At 36.4% G+C, this 22,513-nt stretch overlaps 1 protein-coding gene across 2 annotated transcripts in view; it reads left to right on the forward strand.

Moving 5' to 3' along the window:
- The window catches only part of TNIP3 (TNFAIP3 interacting protein 3), a 109,941-nt gene that overhangs the window by 84,606 nt on the left and 2,822 nt on the right, over positions 1–22,513 (forward strand). Inside the window, exons 8-13 of one of the 2 annotated variants that reach the window (XM_010346714.2) lie at positions 202–330; positions 4,590–4,706; positions 7,843–7,968; positions 12,238–12,288; positions 13,137–13,235; positions 16,343–16,403. In XM_010346714.2, the coding sequence (XP_010345016.1) occupies positions 202–330; positions 4,590–4,706; positions 7,843–7,968; positions 12,238–12,288; positions 13,137–13,235; positions 16,343–16,403 (583 nt within the window). The remainder of the gene's footprint in view (positions 1–201; positions 331–4,589; positions 4,707–7,842; positions 7,969–12,237; positions 12,289–13,136; positions 13,236–16,342; positions 16,404–22,513) is intronic. The other variant, XM_010346716.2, reaches the window with a different exon arrangement.

Genomic DNA, 22,513 nt, shown 5'->3' on the forward strand with positions numbered 1-22,513 from the left:
TCAATCCTAATCCTAGCCTCCATCCAAAGAATATTGCTCAAATGGAACATTCAGTTAAAATATTGCAAGTTCTGTTTTTATTGTATTTCAGAAGGGTGACTCCTCAATCTGCCTGCCACGGTCGATATGTCAGGATTCATACAATATCATCTCATTCGACTTGCACTGATTTTGATTTTCTTTTCTTGCTCTTTAATTCAGAAGGAAAAGGAACGCCTAAATGAAGAATTACATGAATTGAAGAAAGAGAATAAGCTTTTAAAGGAAAATAATGCTCTTCTGAACAAGGAGAAGGAACATTACGAATGTGAAATAAAACGCCTCAATAAGGTATCAGGCAGGTCAAACAAGGGAGATGAAAATGAGAAGTCCCTGTATAAAACATTCTTACTGAGAGTCACAAAAAAATCTAGGCTGCATTGTGAGTCCCAGCCTTGGAGGCTTGCACAAAAAATTATCCGTGATTTTATAAACCACTCCCAGCTGCCCCTTTCAGCCATACTTGGCTAAGAAGGCTTTAGGAAATTTATGTCCCTACAAAGATTCATCATGAAAAAGAGAAATGAGGAGGAATAATAGAGACAGCAAGAAATTTTCTTAGGTTTAAGAACCACATAAAGCAAGTGGGTGTTTGTGAACAATAACGTATCTCTTGGTCAACCGCAAAACTTCCTCAGGAAACAAACTGCTCTTTAAAATGATCACTGTGGAATTGGGTGTGAAGCACACTCTAAGGAAGCATGCTAAATGCCGAATCCAAGGCTGAGATGGTAGCTTTCTTAAGTGCAAGGCTAAAACCTACCTTTACCTTTCGGATCAGGAGAGGAAAGGGGTGTGTGTGTGTGTGTGTGTGTGTGTGTGTGTGTGTGTGTGTGTGGTTTTATGGACTAGTTGCTTCATATTCTGGAGGAAGGGTCACTAACTAGTTCAGGAAAAATAATCCTATACTGTTGACTTTTCCAAGAGCCAAATGATTTGTGGAACATGGTTGAGTTGAGATATGCATCTCTCAACTAAAAGCAACAGAAATTGTCTTCTGAGACAAGAGTAGGTGATTGGACTTGAAATAGGTGCTCAACTCTTGTATTTTGGACCACATACTCATGGTTGTAGTTAACTAGTGTTCAGAGATGTCATTTAAAGAGCCTCAAAGTATTAAGTATGTGCCTGCATATTTGATAGCATGCTTTGCAAATGTGATTCTGTAGTAGATTTGTTTGTAGGACAAGTTATTCTTCAGGAGAAAATGGGAAGGTGAGGATAAACTTCACAAACAATATGCTTTATCCTCTGAAGAGAAAAAACATGCTCAGACATAGAAATGTGGGACAATATCTATCATTTCCCTTTTTTTCTCTGCCAGAAAATGTTGCACAAATGCATTAGAGGAACTATAAATAACTGAAATTATATTTAAAATTCCTCCCATTTTTGATGCCATATTACAAGTTTTCTTACATTATCTAGTTCATTTCCCTAAATGTAGACACAAAGATATAAACCTTGTAGATGTTAGAACAGCCAAAACTCTGTATTTTTGCTCATATCCATGTGGACTCTTCATGTTTGTGTATCTGTATTTATAGTTCACAGAAAATTATTTAAAGTTAGAAAAATATAATTTTTTCATAATTCTGGAGATTATACAATTTAACAATTCTATATAAAAATTTCTATTTTAAAATTTTATAATTATAAAATCTCAATGAGAAAAAATCATTTGAGTAAAATCAGATCTTCATACAAATGTCACCTCTCAAAGACAACTTTTCTGGCTATCCTAATTAAAATTATATACCATACAACTGGTGTTTCTTGCTTTAATTTTTCCTTGGAGTTTTTTATTATCAAATACATATTTAATGTCTAACTTTTATGACCTTATTTGTTTTCTAGCTACTAATCTTGGTTGTAAGCTCCATGAGGGTGGGATTTTCATGCCAACTCCCCCATTAGGCATGAGAGGCACAGTGTCCAAGCCTACAGGACTTTTTGGAGCCCATATGTATGTTTATGTTTAATTTCCCTTAAACTTAGAAGAAAAAAACTTTTGGGTTGAAACACATTTTCATATATTATGTATCCATTTTTATAACAGTACATTTGTAAAATATCATTTCAACATGTACTTTTAGAGAGGGAGGGACTCAGGCAATGTCATACTGTGGTTCTAAGTTTTTTCTGTTTTGTTCACTGCTGAACCTTGAGTACCTAGAATAGGACCTTGCTCAGAGTAAATTTTTAAATATTTACTGAATGAGTGAATGGATGAATCGATGAATTTAATTAACTAGTATATAATATGTTTGGTAGCCAATTCTGGACCCAGGATTCATGCTTTAACAGACATAATACATTACATGTGGGTGGTGAGGAAAAAAACAAAAGGCTGCTTAAAGCCAGAAAAGATTTCATCCCATATATATACCTAAGCTGTCCCTTAAAAGTGTAAATATAAAGTGATGAGTTATGAAAGTAGATTTTTGTCTTATTTAACTTGGCTATTGGCACCTAATAAAATGTAAGATATTCTTCTTCTATTTTACAATGAATATTTTTCTTTTCCTTCTTACCATTGTGATAAACGGAAGTTGCTCAAAATGTTGATGTTGGTGGCTGACTGTGCACACCATCCATCCCAGCATGGAATCCAGGGTCTACCCTCTCTCTACAAGTTGAATGCCTGCTGTCCCATTTACTCAGCAAAAATTTTTAATATGTCAGCTTAGTAACACACTGTTTTCAGAAGTTCACACAATTATGTGTACTCAATTCAATTTATTTGCTTTGAAGAAAATGCCCAGGGGTTTTGTTTTTATCAGGCTCCTGAAGGGAAGCCAGATGTTTAACCAAAGTGAAAACAATTACCTAAGGCTATTCAGCCAGTGCCACCTGTGGGCAAAATTGATTTGTCTGACATCTCGGTAGATCTGTTTAGTATATCTGTACTAATCGTAAATATTCTAGAATAGGTTATAGGTGTTTTATAGGTTGTAGGTTATACGTGTTTTACAGGAAACCCCCAAATGGAATAAATGCCTATTAGACTCATCTTTCATTTATGACTCATTTCCAAAATTTCTAGGATCCTGAATGGTGTGAAAAGTAGATTAGAAAATTCAAATAACAAGATCTACAAAAGTAGTCCATCCCTAGGTGTAGGATAAGGAACCAGCATATTCAATGGCCATAATCCATTTGGCTCACCCCACCCTAGATTCTCTCTACTACTATTCACAAATTGAAAAAAAAAAAAATGAACTATTCTGACACTTCCTAGAGCTTAACACAAATTCTCACAAACCATAAATTATTAAACTACTTTTGATATTTCTTTAAATTCTTCCTTCTTACAACTTCCTGGAAAAAAAAATATATATGTCTATCAGGCTAGACATATGTGTATAATTTGAAGATATTCTATTAGGAAATTCCCAGTCTGTCCATGGACTCAAAACCACACATTTGCTTTTCTTTATCTACCTTTATGACCATATTAGGAATGCAGTGGAGTAAGTTACCGCTAGTATCATCAAATGGACACTGTTGAAGTTACTAAAAAAATACAGAGGTAAATTCTTCTTAGATCTCTGAAAATGACCCTTTTCTATTTGTACAGAGGACTTATTTGATAATGAACAAGTAGTCATATTGTGGTCGCTGAGGCCACACCAGGGTGAGAAGTATTCTGTCACAATATTTGGAAGTCATTTTTATTGAACTCATCATGAACGAAAGGTCTTCAAAATTGAGGCAATGCATATGTTACCAAACATAATGTCATGATATGACCATCATGACGTAATGACAGAGGATGATAATCTTTCTGGTGAATATAGGTATTACTTCTTTCTTTTCTCTCCTCATGCCGTGCTAAAACCATGAACTTATACTGGATGTCAGGAAAGCAGGGCACTCTCTTCACTCAGTAGTGAGTTAATGGATGTCTTAACAGAAAATAAATAGGACTGTGGCTAGGCTAGGGCAGAAGAGCACCACAACAGAACTAACAGATAGTGAATCTGCATGGACTCTCATTTCTGTGGATGTCCCTGTCTCCTGTTGGGGTCATGCCATAGTTGTATAGCAAAATATAACTCAAAACATCACATGGGACCAGTAGCACCAGCTTTCGAGAAACGCAAATTCTCAAACCATACCCTCCATCCTACTGATTCATAATCTCTGAGGGTCAATATCAAGGGATGGGCATGTTTGCTACCTCTGAAGCTCCCTGACGCCTAAGGATCATTGGTAGGGTATATATTTGATTGAAGCAGATAATCTGGAGAAAGTCTATAGATATGAATTTTGTTTTCATAGTTGATTAGGTGAAGGAGAGTCCAACACAAAAGCCTAAATAGTAACGAGGATTGAATAACATAAGCATCATCATGGAGAAAAGACAGAGATACCAGAAAAAATATATATATGAGAAAATCAGAAAAAAGAAAGTTACTCAGTTATGCAAACAGCATTAAACATGAAATGATTCTTTGTGGGTGCATTTGAGATGATTGTAACAATTACAAAAGCATTCATTCATGTGGTAAATCTTATATCAACAGTGTACTTATCTTATAACATAGGTTCTTCAGGATGCCTTGAATATCAAGTGTTCATTTTCCGAGGACTCTTTGAGGAAGTCTCAGGTGGAATTCTGCCATGAGGAAATGATAACAGAAATGGAAGTTCTGAAGCAGCAGGTGAGCAGCTGGAAGTGTTGTGGTCCTGTGGAGAGCATACTGCCCATTGTTTATACTTCTTTGGGCATTTTTAGATGTCTTGCTGCTAGAAATATGTCAAAGGTCTCTGCACTTATTTTAATTAGAATTATCTAATTTTCAAGCTTGATAGAAAGAATATAGATCAGCTAGTTCCGTCCCACTTTATAGAACATAGAGAACTGATTTTCAGATGAATTAAATGGCTTACCCACATTCACACAGTTAAAAGAGAGGCATACCAATTAACCTTTGGGTGAGGTTCTATTAGCATTGGGGCTAGATAGTTTCATGTAGACATGGTTTATTTTAAGAACACTATTAATACCAACTCTGGACCTTTTCAGAAAATGGTAGCAACTGAGTGGTGAAAAGCCTCTGGGCCTTTGTACAATAAGAGTAGTTTTTTTTTTTGTTTCTGTTCTTGCTTATTTTTATTTTTTTGAGATGGAGTCTTGCTCCATCACCAGGCTGGAGTGCAGTGTTGCGATCTCAGCTCACTACAACCTCCATTCATCTCCTGGATTCAAGCAATTCTCCTGCCTCAGCCTTCCCAGTAGCTGGGACTACGGGTGCGTACCACCACGTCCAGCTAACTTTTGTATTTTCAGTAGAAATGGGGTTTCACCATCCTGGTCAGGATGGACAAGATGGTCTCTTGACCTTGTGACCCATCCATCTTGGCCTCCCAAAGTGCTTGGATTACAGGCGTGAGCCACTACACCTGGCCAATAAGAGCAGTTTTAAAGATAATACTTTGAACTGATTATAATCACAAAGAGCAAGGTCTGCTCAGCTAGTCCTATGGATGGATGGCACCACTTAGCAATTCACTGATGCACAACAGCATTTTCCTCTCCACTCACCTAACTTCACTCACCATTGCCAAGCAGACAGTGAGAGTAAGGATGCCCTCTCTGCAACTTCTTCATGCATCTATCGGCAGCAAAGGGCTGCGCAGATACAGCACTGCTTACACTACTTGTGTCTAATTTAATCAGTCTGCTGGAAATCACTTAGCTGAATGGCCAACAAGGCATATCATGTCTCTTTTTATGTTAGAGGTTAAATAAACTAATGTAGAGAAAAATCTGGAATGGTTCATGGCAATAATGATAAATATAGGATACATAAAGGAAACTCAATCCCTGAGGCACACATTGTCAGCAACATATTAGAATTGGGAGAGAGGGTGTCATAGAACAAAGAGCTGGAAAGCATTATTTTTCTGATGTTTCTGGGTCTGATTTGCTGACTGCTTTTGCTCTGAGCAAATACTAATTACAACATGGAAAAATTGAGCAATTGTGTTATTGTTTACTGTTAATACTTCGTATGAAGTAGGCTGTGAATAGATCTAAAAATTTTATAGCATTTGATCGTGAAGTTGGATTCCTTTTCTGCCAATTTTACTTGAATAATCTGCTTCATTACATTCAGGGTAAAATACATAGCTGAAAAATAAACCCATGAAGAGAACAAGGGAAATATGCACAGTATTAAAACTCTGTCAAATTCTCAGCCCCTAAATTACTGTTGGTGCTAGCCAGGATTTCTTCAAAAGACAAAGTATTGCCTGTGTTCAAACACTAGACATCTTTGGAACTCGCATAAAAAGTACACCACATGCAAGAGTCACTTTTACACACAGAGTTTATAGTAATGGTTTAGTTCATATTTGTTACAGTGACAGGTATTCCTTTTTCATAATCCCTGTGGGAAGACCAGAATCCTTCTCCGTAGTTTCGTAGTGTCTCTACTGCTGACTTTCTCCATCAATATTTTAACTGTGCACCTTTCTAATCAGGCACCCACAATCATTACATCACCAAGTGTCACGTGAAACACTAAAAGGGTTTAAGTGCACAAAGAAATTGAGTTAGAATCTTGGCCCCTACCTGACTAAAGTGATGATGTTGCCAGTGTTTAATTCTAGTCAGATGAGTTCCTCCCATTTAAAATGCCTCTGGTAATTGTTTACAGAGCATTAGTTTAACTGTCTCTGGAACTGAATGTCAGTTCTCAACCAAAAAGATGATCAAAATATCAGTGTGGCTGGATGTAGTTTCCTTTCAATGCTTCCGGTGAATAGAGCCATAAAAATGTAATATGCTTATCTGCATATGTGTAGCATCTATACAAAATGTTTAATTTCTTCCCTTGCACATTTTATTCTATTGCTGTCGACTTAGAACAATAAAACTGATAAACCTCTAGTTAAAATTTGTTGTGCTGACAGTGATGAAAGTGTAATGTGTATTAGTTTTAATAGATAAAAATCTAACTACTAGGTTCCAATATAAGTATTAATTTAAATCGGTCTTAGAGGAAGGTTTTTGCTTCATTCTCTAAGTTTTATTTGTTTTCATAGCCTTATATGCCAGTCTCCTAGCCATCAGTCAACACCGTCAGTTAAAAACAATAGCAATAATTAAACCTGTTTTGTTTTCAGTTTGGTCACTTTTCTGTAATATTTGGAGTGCCTCTCAAGAGGCGTTCCACTCAAATATTACTATCACTTATGATATACACCCAAAATAACTTATAAAGGTAAAATTTGTGAATGCCTTTTAACAATCATGCTTTGATTTCCACATACATAAGAGTTTCATTTCTATTTTGCATTCAACGTAAAATGTATGTCTGGAAACTTGGATATGTCAGTATGTTGTGGCATCACCTAACAGCTATTGTCAGTAAACTGTCTTTTAGACGTGCGAGTGGTACTCATACATCAAAGCTTTTGTGTTGGGGATGGATGACTTGCTGAAAAACAGTGACACTGAACACTAGTTGGGAGGGTTCTTTACAATAATGGAGTAGGCAGCAGAATAATGAGTGATGAGATTCTTTCAAAATGCACATGTTGTTACTTTACTGCTGAATTCCTGATACAGGCTCAAGGAGGAAAGAGTTGAGAACTACCACTATAAACAAAGTGAAAGATAGAATTATAGTCACATACATTTCTCCAACCCATCGTGAAAGATATATTCATGAATAGAGGGTAGGAATGCCTTAAATTTTTGGAAAGGTCCAGAAAGCACCTTTTCTGAAGTCATTTAGATGGCTTAAGATAAAAGGAAGCTAACAGTAACAGCAAGTTAATTTTTCTTAGGTGCAAATATATGAAGAAGACTTCAAAAAGGAACGATCAGATCGAGAGAGACTTAATCAAGAAAAAGAGGAGCTCCAGCAAATTAATGAAACTTCCCAATCCCAGCTGAACAGGCTGAATTCCCAGGTACAAGTCAAAACAAAATAATCTTTGCCAGCATGTATGTAATTTTTTTTTTCATTTAAAAAATTCAAGACTTTTTGAATTCTGTTAATTGACATTGATTTTTTTTTAAAGATCAGCACCTGGGATGAAGTCATTTTTAAACAATCTTGTAAAGAGGTGAAAATGACTGGAAATTTCTTTTGACTTAAGTATATTAAGGAATTACCCAAGAAATTGGATTCCAAAGTCTTTTATAAAATACAATCCTTTTGATCTTTTTCTCATAATATTTATCTTGTTAGAATGGGATTTGAACTACCTAGTACTCAAATAAAGTGAAGTAGTTTTAAAAATTCTTGTCATTTTCTTCGAAGGGCTATGTTGGAATGTTCCTGTCTGCCAAAAACATACAGATTTCTAAATGTCACTTACATGTGAGACAGAGGATTTTTTTGAGTGGTTCCCAGATGTAATGTAATAGGAGTATTTTCAAGGAAACCAGATAATGGTCACCAGTTTATTAAAACAGAATATATTAAATGTAAGCATACTAAATGTAATTGAATATATTAAAGTAGACTCAGGAAGTTGCCTCAATGGGTAAATAGTGATGTTAATAAAGGAAAATGTAGCTCACATAATTTTGCCTTAAAAAAATAAAACAAACTGCAACATTCATTTATCTTATAAAATACTGCATTGCTTTTTTTGAGAGAGAGAATCTCACTCTGTCTCCCAGGCTGGAGTGCAGTAGTGTGATCTCGGTTCATCGTAACCTCTGCCTCCTGGGTTCAATCAATTCTCCTGACTTAGCCTCCCAAGCAGCTAGGACTACAGGCACACGCCACCATACCCACCTAATTTTTGTATTTTTAGTAGAAACATGATTTCATAATATAGACCAGGCTGGTCTTGAACTCCTAACCTCGTGATCCACCCTCCTCCGCCTCCCAAAATGCTAAGAGTACAGGCATGAGCCACTGCACCTGGGCAATGCTTTTAAATAAATAGGAAATTGTTATGGGAATGCTGTGGCAGCTCTTAGCTTCAAGATACTTAGTCATAGAAAAAAAAAATTTAAACAGTTATTCATCATTTTCTTCCAAAATCAAAGTGGATTGTAAATTAAATTTTATTTTATCTCTGACTTTTTTAAGATTAACTTGAAATTCCTAATTTTATATGAAAAAATTATTTTGTAGAACGATTTTTTCTGTAAGAAACTAGAAAAAGCAAAATAGTAGCAAACAAATCAAATAATTTTATGAAAGTAATTCAGGCAACTTAACAAAAAATTTGTACAATAGTTAAGACAATGTTCCGATTAATCTTGGTTAAAAAAAAAAAGTTCATTTCATTTTATTTGTTATATGCCCAGCTACCCTAGTTTCTTTTAGGTTGTCACTGTACGAATTGTTTTACTTGCTGCCAGCAAAACAGCAAGTAAAACAATTTTAATTTTAAAACAATTTTTAAAAAATAAAAATTATTTTATATATGATAAATTATATATAATTAAATAATTTTATTTATTCTACTATATTAAGATTGGTAATAGATTAGCAGTGTCCTTGCCCTTGCAGAAAGTTTAGTCTGATCAGGAACATACATCTTTCTATTTAATGTTATATACTATAATTTACAAGTTATTTCTTGTGTCACCTGTAAAGTTGATTGGTATCAACAAAATAAATGTATTTTTTAAATACAGTATGGTGTAATTGTGCCTAGAACCTAAAGGATAATCTTAATGATATCTAACGTGACAGCTTAAAACTACGAAATTTTTTCTTTAAAATAATGAAAGCCCAATCATTTTCTCTAAAGTCTCATTTATTCCATAGGAGAATGATAGAATTCACACAGAGATGCAGTAGATGGTTTGATGATCTATATTAAATGTACTAACAGCAGATTAAATGCTATGATATTTAAAAAAGAACTGACATTACCTTCGTTGAATATATTATTTGTTATTCAAGTGTACTTTTAGAGAAATTTTTAGGTCAAATCATTCTGTCATGAGTTGCTTTCTTACCAGAATGTATTCATTCTGTCACTGAGGATGTGTTAAGCCAGTGACAATGGTAAAATAAGTAATGTGGTAGAGTGAAAGATACTTAGGGTACTTAGAAATAGGAGGAATTTAGGGGAAAAATACTTGGTGTTGCTGTCTGCTCTAATACTCCATTGGTGGTAACCTCGAACAAGTTATTTAACTTTTCTATGCTTCCCTTTCTTTGTCTGTAAAATGACAAAGTTGAACTAGATGATCTCTAAAATGTTTCTTACTATTCTAAAATCTCTCTCTAAAAAATAAGTTATCTAACCTCTTTTAGTATACCGGCCTGTAAAATATAGATAATGAAATTTACCTTATGACTTCACAAAGTTTTTCTCAATGCTAAGTGACAAAAAGAAAAAATCAGGCCAGGCATGGTGGCTCACATTTGTAATCCCAGCATTTTGGGAGGCCGAGGCAGGCGGATCACCTGAGGTCAAGAGTCAAGACCAGCCTGGCCAACATGGTGAAACCTTGTCTCTACTAAAATAGCCTGGCATGGTGGCAGGCACCTGTACTCTCAGCTACTCAGGAGGCTGAGGCAAGAGAATCACTTGAACCTGGCAGGTGGAGGTTACAGTGAGTCAAGATCAGGCTACTGCACTCCAGCGGTGACAGAGCAGGATTCTGTCTCAAAAGAAAAAACAGAAAACCCTTTAAAAGACATTTAGCTCAAGTCAAGTCATGGCTCAGAGGTATTTTATAAATTATTTTAGTCTGTTAGAAGAGAGGGCATGTTTAATAGTTTCATTTAGTTGTATAATTAGCATGCTACTTTCAGTTCTTTGTAATCTAATTTTGATGCTTTCTTTTTGCAAGGCATTCGGCTATATGCTGTGAGAAAATGAAAACTGTTCTTGCTATTAAAGAACTCACAATATAGTAAAAGATACATGTACTGTCTATCCTCATCACTTGCAAATTCTGTATATGTGAATTTCCCTACTCACTAAAATGCATTTGTCAACCCCGAATCAATACTTGTGGTGCTTTGTGGTACATCCTTACCTATGAGCAGAGCAGCAAAGTTGTTACCTCGTGTACACACATTCATAGTGTCCTTTTGAGGGTCTATTTAGTGCCATGTTTGCCACATTTGTGTGCTTTTCTTTAGTGATTTCATGGTTTAAAATGGCCCTCCCATATATGATGACATGCTCTCTAGTATTCCTAAGCACAAGAAGGCTGTGATGTGCTTTACAGAGAAAATATGTGTTAAAGAAGCTTCATTAAGGCCTGTTATAGTACATATTAAATAAGTTGTCTTTAATTGGAAACACACGTGAAACAAGGTATGTATTGCCCTGTTGACACAAATGTTGTGACAAGAGGCTAGCAGTAGCTTAACCCTACGTTTCTCCTAATAGCAGTGGTTCAATATTCACTAATTCAGTGTCTGTGGCAACTTTATGGAATATGACTACCACAAGTAGAAAGAATTGCCTGTAAATAGTGCACATTGGTCTAAAAACTCACACAATAAATGTACAACACTATATGAAAGGACCGAATAATTCTGATGAGTGGGACTTGGAAAGGTATCATTCAGGAGGGAATATTTGACCATGCCTTATGGGAATGTGGGACATGGGGTATAGGAATGACAATGATGTGACTAAATAGTCAAAGAAAAACCAGCCTTCTCTAAGTGTGTCTTATGTTAAGGAAACCCAGGGTAGGTATGAGACTGGGGCTTAAGTAGTGAGTATCCGTAGAATATAGCAGTGTGACTTTGAACAAGTTACTCAGCATCTTATGTCTTAGTGTTCTCACCTATAAAATTGAGATAATATTAAGTATCACATAGGGGGATTGGGAGGATTCAGTGAGTTATTGTATGTAAAGGATTTAGATCAGTTCCTGACATGGATTAAGTGCATGTATCTTCTAAAATTTATTCTGGCAGCCTTTGAATGTCAGGTTGACAATTCCAGTGTCATTCAGTAAGCAATGGAAATTGTTTCTATATCTATATCTAAATAGATCTACCTAAAACAGAATTGTAATGGCCTCAAAACACTGGAATAACAATTTAAAACTATCAAATTTTCCAAACTTCCATTCAGAATTTTAAGATAGAATCAATGCATATCTGGAAAAACTAAGCTGTGATTGTTTTTGTTGCTATTGCTGCTGTCAATGCCTCACACTGGAATAGGACAAGAGTGGCTTTGGAAATAATGATTTGAACTTGTCTTGATTAACAAATGCCTTCATTTTGTCTTTAGATAAAAGCTTGTCAGATGGAGAAAGAAAAACTAGAAAAGCGGTTAAGACAGGTATGTTGAGCCAGTTTTCACCCATGCATTCATTCCCATGTACAGCATTTCTCTTTGTCCCCATTCAAGACATTTTCAAGCCCTGCTACAGGTGGGCTGCAACAACCCATGCTTTTCATTACTGACTAAACCATCAATGGATAGACATGCTTAGGCACCACCAAGGCCTTTCAACCCTAACACTCATAAAAACCATATGCTTTATAGAACATGTGACCAGTAGCACAAGACTTTGTGCTCCTTAGACCCACCTGGGAAATATATTTTGTTGTTATTTCATGCAATGGCTCACATAATTAACAGTAGAAAACTAAATCAAATACTGCCTCTTTTGAAAAAATAACATGTCTTCTTGAGCACTGAAGCATTCTATCCCATGGGTTCTCTAGTTGCCTTAAAGAATGAATATTATTTGTCTTAATTTCTAATTTTCTTTCTGGGCTTTAGTTTTCTCTGGCTACAATTTAAGAAAATCTGTTTTATGACTCAATGGACAGATTTTCTTCATTGAGGACCCTCAGTAAAGATAACTTAAAAACATAAAATTAATTCTATATACTTTTCAAGTGTGTCTAATTTCTTAAAAATAGAGAAATGATTATAATTTCACCTTGGATAAAACTTGACCTTGACCTGTGAGCCTCATCTGTACCAGTCCTGAGTCTAGACAGTGCTTAGGCACCATCAAGGCCTTTCCAACCTGTTTACATGTTTACTCCTTTTAGTTATAATTATGCCAGATTAGGGTGACCCTTAAGTTTGAAACCAAGCTTTTTGTATAAAGCAATGTCAGTGCGACTCCCCAGTCTCCCCCACTGGCAATTAACTGACAACTTTGTTCTCCTCAGATGTATTTCTCAACCTGTAACTGCGGCTTGGTTTTCCACCTGCAAGATCCATGGGTACCAACTGGCCCTGGGGCTGTGCAGAAACAACAGGAGCACCCAGTAAGTAAAAGTGCATTTGGAATAAGTGCTTTGTATATTGTTTTGGTAGAAACTGTGTGCATCTCTAGAATTTAAGCACATTATTTTATCTACAACAAGAGCCTCTGTTTTCTCTTGGCCTCTAACTTGCAAAGTTGGAGTGGTCAACATACACTAGAATTATCTTTGGGACACTGAATCCACAGGACACGTAGATATGAATAAATTAACTGAAAGGTATCAAATTGGGCTATAATTCCTTGAACAACATGTAACATTTTAGATGGGTCATTTTCAATTGGCATACCTCATTCTACCCCAAGAACATTTTATGTATAAAGGAAAGGAGATATGGCAAATCAAAAAAGAATAAGATGCTTTTTTTCAGTTGTAAATTTATACTGAACTACCATGGATATTGCTACATATGTGCAAAATAGTTTTTGGCATTTTCTAATTGAAAGGATTTTCTTAAAGGATCCGAGAAAAAGTGACCCACTTAAGTTGTTCTTCATGGCTATGTCTTCCCAGACAAAATGAAATGCACAGCTGAGCAATTATTTGTGAGGGGAATTGATTTGGACAGTCAACCTGAATAAGTCAGACCCAAAGCAGCCTTCCTTTCCTTCTCAATAGCGTATTCCACCCACCCTCCTCTACCCTCTATTTTGCCAACATATATAGAACTTTTTGTATGCAAAAAACGGGGTTTTCTGCATTTTTGATTTATCCAGACAAATCCTCCCCACACTTTAGGTTTGATTAATTGTGTTTCTCATGGTACAAAGAATCTAAGATCTTTAACTGGGATTTTCCTAGCAGAATGCTTACAGAAAGCACAATTCTCATGGCTTCCTGAAAGCTCTCATACTTTTGTTTGAGTGTGACTCAAAGCCCCTTTCCCAAGGGAGAAGATAATGACTCTTTGGGTGGCAGAAGGATGTGAGGATTTAATGAGCATCTCCTATTTGACCCTGGTATGACACAGAACACTGCTGAGAATTGGGGTCTTTTTGTGTTATTGCTGGTTGCTAGTTTTGTTTGCTCTCCCTCTCCCATTTTTTTTTCTTTACCTGTTTGCTTACTTTTAAGGTTTTATCAATAACATTAAAAAATTTTTTTTTCAAGAATGTAGAAGTCAACTAAGATTGTGAGAAACATAAAGAGAAATTTACTGGAGGAGTGAATTATCATATAGGAGTTGGCTTCTACAAGTTGGGGGGTTGGAGACATATTCTTATAAGAGGTTAACTATAAAACCAATTAGTCATTCAAATTTACCTAGGAGTACAAATGATTGTTTCAGTCAAATCTTTATTTATGGAAAGAAAGAAGGAATTCACCTACTATAGCTCCTCAAACATTCCCTGTCAATTAAAAAAGGTAAGGCAGTCCAGATCACATAACACTGTCACCAAGTAAAGGCCTATATTTGAAAAAGGACTCTAAGCCATGTACAATGGGCTCCATTTTCCAGCAGAATTCAGATGAAAAAAAATCTCAATATAACGGTAGAATTTACAACCAAATCCTCAAAGTTAATTTAAAAATAATATTTCACTGGGTGCAGTGGCTCATGCCTGTAATACTAGCACTTTGAGAGGCCAAGGCAGGTGAATCACGAGGTCAGGAGTTCGAGACTAGCCTGACCAACATGGTGAAACCCCATCTCTACTAAAAATACAAAAATTAGCTAGGAGTGATAGTGCGCACCTATAATCCCAGCTACTCAGGAGGCTGAGGTAGGAGAATAGCTTGAAGCTGGGAGGTAGAGGTTGCAATGAGCTGAGATCACACCACTGCACTGCAGCCTGGGCAACAGAGCAAGACTACATCTCAAATAAAATAAAAAAAAATAATATTTCATGTTTCATGCCTATATTGAAGACTGAATTAAGTCACAGGCAATAGTGTTAGTAACATTACAGGATATTTACCTTCTTTTGGCAACCCTCCTGGAATATAAAACTGAGGCTCATGTCACTTATCCTACGTGTTATTTGAGACATATAAAAATAAACCATAAGATAAAAAACAGAAGTGATCTCATTTCCTCTTCTAGTTTTTTCATGGGCCAGAGGAGCCAAAAGCCTAGGTGTGTAGAGTAGGGGTGCACTGGGGTCAAACTGTACTAAAACCAGCATTTCTCAGTGTCTTGTTGAGTAAGTGAACTTTCCGGGCTACTTCTAGTGACTTGTAAATGGTCCCTGTCAGCTCATGTTAGAAAAATTTTCCTCAAGTTATTTTTAGGAAATAACTGAATTACAGAACAAAAAAAAATCTATATTCTCTGTGTCTTGCGGAGAAGTAGGAGGCAGGGGTGAGCATTCAGAGCAGAAAGACAGACGTACTTTATTGGTAGGTAAAACTGAGATTGCTGTATTCCTGGGGGTTAAGTACAGAGGTGCTGGCCTTGGAGCTATCTTGATAATTTAGGCATACGGGTTTATTACTTATTCAGTGCCATTTGTTCGACATTCAATATCTAGCTGTTCTTAACTGGTGTAAACCTAGGAGAAAATTCCAAGAGAAGAATTTCATCTCTGTAGACTAAACTATATGAGCTCTTTAGAGCATAGGTTCTGCTGAACTGGTTCTTCGGAATAGCAAAAAGGGAAAGATTTGCCCTTATTCAGCATCCTGAGCTTCTATCAATGCCACATCCCCATTTAAGAGCTTCGATTTCATTAGAAAACTTGTATTAAACTTTTTTTTCCCCCTGGGCTTCTCATTGCTTCTAGTGTGAGTCTCAAAAAGAGTATATGCTGATGATAAGTTGCTTTGTTTTATTGATGGGCTGTAGTAAGTTTTACAAGTGTTTATACTTCTGCAGATATTCAAAACACATCTGTTTCAAAAAAGAAAGAAAGAAAGAAAGAAAACATGTCACAACCTCAAAGTAGCAGAAATTCTGGCCAAACAGAGTGGATTTAAGAGGGGGTAGGGAGAGATGATGGCAGTGAGTGGGGGGTGAGCAGGATGAGTGAGGTTCGCAATAGGCTAGGATAGAAATTACTTTTCTGTTGCCTGCCTAATAAAAACCACACAGCCTAATTGTATTTTTGACATGCCACTATGTTTGGTTTAAAGTCCATATTGCTATAATAATGTTTTATTGTTCCACACAGCCAGACTATCAGTGGTATGCTCTTGACCAGCTTCCGCCAGATGTACAAAACAAGGCAAATGGTAAGACCACAGCTGTGTTGAGCATTCTTTCATGTTTACATCTTAATGGGATCTTTCTGGGATGTTTACTCAATATACATTCATTCGTACTTGGGAGGACTTAACTATAAAGTTGTGTTACATACATAATTTTAATTTGATGCACCTGGGGTGTATTGAACTCCTTAATGTGCAAATGCAGAAATACATGAACCTCAATTCTGGCTTCTGTACCTTTTTCAGTCTCAGAGTCAGAATTCCATCTGGGGTTAGAAACGAAAACTGTAAGCAGAGCTGTATTATAACAACAACAAAGCTCTGCAATTGTATTACAAAGCACAGATGCACACCCACTATTCCAGGTTGAGTTTGCTAGACAGATGTTTTAAATGTCACTGGCAGACAGACAGAGGAAACCAAAGGCTCAGAACTGTGTTCCCTTATGACTAAATGTCAGACTACAAGGCAGAGCTCTTAGCTTAGGCCAGGGTTGCCCACACGCCCACCTCAAAGTATGCTGGGAAAAACTAAAGTCACTTATAAAGTACTCACAACTGAGAGTATTTTTTAAAATCTTACTTTTCATTGGTTTAACATTTTCTTTTTTCTTTCTAGAGTCTGTTTCTATGGTCTCAGGAGGCCACTCAGAAGCGGGCTGTATAAACTGAGCTATAATCAAAATCCCACTCCTAGTCTCGTCACATATACATAATCAAAAGTTAGACATGTGTGCTACATGTTTAAAGTCTCATATAACACACACCTGGGACTCCAACTGGTTAAAGCTCAGAGATTTGAGCCTATTTTAAAATTCTGAAGATGAGCTATAGTCTAATTTCAGACCGTTCTTGAAATTTGATCTCGTTTGAAGTCAGAGCTGAGATCATAGAAATCTAGTGTTTAATACAAGGAGTCTGTTATGGAGTGTAAACAGGGAGCCGGGGATATCACATGTAGTTTTGCAGGTTGTGAACTTTACAAGTTAATGGGCTCATCACGGTAGGCTATGTGAATGGAGCCTGCTGACTTTCTACAGCACAATCTGAACAGTTGTACACAGCAGCACTAGGAGGGCCCAAGGCCATAGATTATAACAGCATCATAGAAAGTAACTATGAAATGTGAGAATGCCATAATAAAATGTCCAGGTATTTATCAAAACACTATAGGACTATTTTTTCTTTGCTGTCTACTACAAATACAATCAGTGGTTTTAATGAGGTTCTTGAGTTCCAACCATGATGGATTTATTTTATTAGAAAGGCATACTGTTAACCAGAATGAGTGTTGCATAATATCTGCAATTTTAAAAACCATTATTGTATAATAGCAGAATTACTATCCAATTATAATTTTCCATTTTATATTGCTGCGAAATGACTATTAAAGATATTTTCTTTCTCAATTGGAGTTTAATCACTAGAAAATACAATTACTTAGTACGGAATTTAATAATACCATAAGGTCCTTTGTATATCATTATTGGATTCTTCCTGGACCAATATTACAGGAGCTAATGATTACATAAAATAGAAATAAATCGTGATGACATTTAGAAACTAAATAGAATGTGCAACAATGAAATTTTGTAGTCAGTATATGAGTCTTACTCATTTTTGTCTACCTAGGAAAAATGTAGTAAGCTTTGTGATGTATAAACATACCATGTAATTGTGTCTACAGATGTAAAACTACAGCAAAAGAATCCCTATAATGTAGCAACCTAAGTTTTGTTTTGTTTTGTTTTGTTTTCTGAGACAGTCTTACTCTGTCACTCAGGCTGGAGTAGTGCAGTGGTGTGGTTAAAGCTTACTTTATCCTTGAACTCCTAGGCTCAAGAAATCATCACACCTCAGCCCCATGAGTAGCTAGGGCTACATGCATGAACCACCATGCCCAGCTAATTTTTATGTTTATTTTTGTACTTTTGTTCAGATGGAGTCTTGCTCCGTCCCCAGCCTGTTGCCCAGGCTGGTCTCAAACTCCTGGTTTCAAGTGATCCTCCCACCTTGGGCTCCCAAAGTGCTGAAATTTCAGTTGTGAGCCAGCACACCCAGCCTGTTTTTAAAGCGTTGTTTATTTTAATCTTCACAATGCTATAACATGGGTTTTGTCTTGCACTATTTTGCACACTAGGAAACTGAGGCTTAGAGAATTTAAGCAACATGCCCAAAAAACACAGTTAATAAAATTTAGCATGGAATTAGATGATTAAACATATAGGATTCTAAAACCTGTGTCTTTGATTACGTAGTACAGTGGCCCCCTTACTGTACCCCTCTCACTTTATTAAAATTTTCTAAAATTATAGATATAAAAATGAGAATGGGGCTCTAACATAGATAATAATATGACTAGCATTTAACCCTCATTAATCTCATCTTCATATGAACTCACAGCATGCTACTCATTTGACATTTAGAATATCACAAGTACCAGGCACAGTACTATATAAGATTAAGTGTATAATAAATATGTTATGAACTACTCTGTGCATGGACAACCCTGGTGGAACCTTACCAGGGGTATGTTGTCATTTGAAACCTATTTTTCTCCATACCAACACAACTCTGTGCTAACTATGGCTGGCCTGCAGCAGGGAAGAGGGCTGATCATGGTTAGAGCACCACCAAAATATTCCTTGCTCAAAAATCTACCTGTTTGGGATTCCTATGGCTCCTTTACTAGCTTCCACAGATGATGTATTTCATAGCTGAAGCCATGTCATAAGAGTTGGCAAGAATTCTGAAATCACTTTTGTCACAAATGATGTATATGTCATTATTTAATTTAACTAGTGGTTTTTGCTGGTTTGGGATTTATTTAATTAAAAAGGTCCTTTTAATCTGTTAGTGTAACTGAATTGCTCAGAATTCTCATAAAATAATTTTGTGGTATTGATGATTAAGAAATCACTGGCTTAAGACCAGGCATGGTGGCCCATGTCTATAATCCCAGATCTTTGGGAGGCCAAGGCAGATAGATTTCTTGAGCCCAGGAATTCAAGACCAGCCTAAGCAACATGGTAAAACTGTCTCTACAAAAAATACAAAAATCAGCCAGGCGTAGTGGCATATGCCTATAGTCTCAGCTACTTGGGAGGCTGAGGTAGGAGGATGGCATGAGCCCAGGAGGCTGAGGTTGTAATGAACCGGAATCATGCCACAGTGCTCAAGCCTGGGTGACAGAGCAAGACTCTATCTCAAAAAAAAAAAAAGAAAGAAAGAAAGAAAGAAAGAAGTAATTTCATACATTTTTGAAAGATATGGCAGACAATGAGTGATTAATTTAAATGATACTACCAAATCTTCCTCTAACATTTCCAGGGCCTGGAGCAAGAATAAGTGGAGGGCTATGTTCTATGTGTGTAAATCTTATGAATCAACTGTTAAAGTATGATCTATCCTCCTACTTTGATAAACATGCATGAAAAACCAAAATACAATTTTCAATGCTCAGATTCAAAACCAGTCTGTGACAGGACATGGTGGCACAGAGAGACCTAAGCTCTGGCCTGCCTGGGACTCTCCACTTTCTCTCCCTACCTTCCCACCATAAGGACTCTTAAGTGTAGACTTGAAGACCACCCAGCTGGCATATCCCAACCTTGTCCATACACCCCTCACCACTCTATAAACAGCACCTTTTTGCCAGCCTTCAGGCTGGAAAGAGGACCACATGAGTCTTGGAAGCAGGCGCAGAATCACTTGGGCAGCGACTTTGGGGGTGTGCGTTTGGGTCCCAGGACCTTGTTCTGGAGGAAGGGTTGCTCACACTGTGAGGAAGGATATGGCTGGATGAGGACCAGAGCAGAGTCCTCTATAATGTAGGGACCCCAATGAAGGGTTTCCTGACTAGGGACTGAGGGTGGTAGGTGCTGAGTTCCATGTCACACAGCCTTCCAGTCAACTCATTTCCAGCTTTGCTCTCAGTTAGTCTCTGTGGTTATTTTAGAATACTTTGAAGACACATTGAAAATCAACCTTTCTTTCCAAAACTAAAGATTTTAATTGAAGGGTTTTGAATGATTTCAAGACATGTGAGACTTGCTTTCTCTCTGCATAGCATTAAATAATGGTGTTTAAAATACACTGAAGTCCACAGATATTAATGAGTTACAATTTTTGTTTAAAAACGTGGTTTTACAAAGAACACTTTCATCGTTTCATCTGTTATCAGGAAATGCAAAATGAATTCCATGTTTCTAGAAAAATCACGGTATAATAGAGTTCATAAAACCTTGAAAAGCATGTTGTTTGCTTCTTCCTTTCCGAAATGTCAAAAAGCTGTGGTTTCTGATTGCCTTGCGTGCTAGTCACTTCTGTACGTTCTAAATTTTTCACAGGGTGCAGGGTTAGGCTTTGTCTAATGAGCCAGAGCTGGATCCTTAATGTATCTAGAGAGGCATGAAATGTAGGCATGTGAAATTGTGCTGCAAAATTATTTCTTTACAATATAGAAGATCAAAGCCTAAATACTATAATTAGCTTTTACTAATGTCTAATAACAACCAATTAAATGAATACTGACAGAATGTGTCTCCTAGGATTGCCATAAGAAAATACCACAAACTGGATGGCTTAAAACAGAAACCCCAGCCACCCACCCTTTTTTTTTCACAGCTCTGGAGGTTAGATATCCAAAAATCAAGGTGTTGGCAGGTCAAGCTGCCTCCAAATCCTCTAGGGGAGGAGACTTCCTTGCCTCTTTTAGCTTCTGGTAGCTCCAGGTATTCCTTGACTAGTGGCAGCATCACCGCCATCTCTGCCTCAGTCTTCACATGGTCATCTTCCTTCTGTGTCTAGATTTTCCTCTTCTTTCACGTACACCAGTCATAGTTGATCAAGGCCCACCTTAATCCAGTATGACCCCTTCTTAACCTGATTACAGGGTTAAGATGGAATCAGACTTCCAAAAAAAGCTTACATTCACAGGTTCCAGGATTTAGGGCAGAAATACGTCTTTTGAGGGAGACACAATTCAAATCATAACACCAGCCATATGCCAGAAATTATTTTAGGTGCTTTATGTCTATTACCTTATCACAACTTTATGGCACCGTTATGAAACAGTACTAATGTCCTTGTTTCATAAGTGTGAAAACTGAGGCACAGAGAAATAATGTAACTCATCCAAGTCCATACAACTAGCTATTGACAAGGACATAGGCAAGCCCTGGTGGTCTGACTCCAAAGCCCAAATTGTAATCACTAAGAAATATGAACTATTCTCAGCTAGTTATTAAGTAAAATATAATTGTATTATAGCTTGCATGTACTTTATTAAAACACATTCTGATGGTGCTGTCCTGAAAGCCAATACTGTGTCTTTATTTCTCAGTTTATATCTTTTTATAACTACCTTCATATCTCAGCATTACAGATAATTTTTATGTTAGCAAAATGGTTGGATTAGTTGAATTTTTTTCAAAATTCAACTTTATTTTTTCCTGTCACTATGAAAAAACAGAGAAACCCTGTGAATAGTAAATGATACTTAAGAGATGGAATAAACAGAAGAAATTTAGAGACAGCACTTAGTATAATTTTCAATACAGATGGATAAAGTACTAAGAATGTTTTTCTTTTATAAAATTCATTTCTTTCTTAACTATTTTCTGAGTGGTCAATACACATGATTAATCAACAGTTAGCAATTGATTTTATGCCTGTTTCTAATTATTTTTATTTGCAGCAGAAATGTTTTGTTATCCATATTACAATACTATTAACATACAATGGTCAGCTTGTAATGGAATATTAAATAAAATATAAAAGCCTGTATATAAGTGAAAATACTGGTAGTAAATATGTTTCCATTCAAACTTGGATTTTATAAGCAAATACTAAACAGATAGATAGACAGACAGACAGACAGATAGATTGATTGACAGATCCTAGACCAAAAACATGCACATAATAAGTCTAGAATAGCCACAATTCCACCAGGTAAATAAAATTACAGTCTTAAATGGAAGATAAAGACCTATTAGAAGGGAAATAATACACATATATTGCATCCCAACTGGAAAGAACATTTTCTTCCTGAGTTTTCTTACTGGCCGTGCCTAACTGTGCACATTCTTAGAGGTGGTGACTGGGCGAGTAGAGAGCAGAGCCAGCTCATCCTTT

This window comes from Saimiri boliviensis, chromosome 3 (assembly GCF_048565385.1).
Source record: "Saimiri boliviensis isolate mSaiBol1 chromosome 3, mSaiBol1.pri, whole genome shotgun sequence".
NCBI lineage: Eukaryota > Metazoa > Chordata > Mammalia > Primates > Cebidae > Saimiri > Saimiri boliviensis.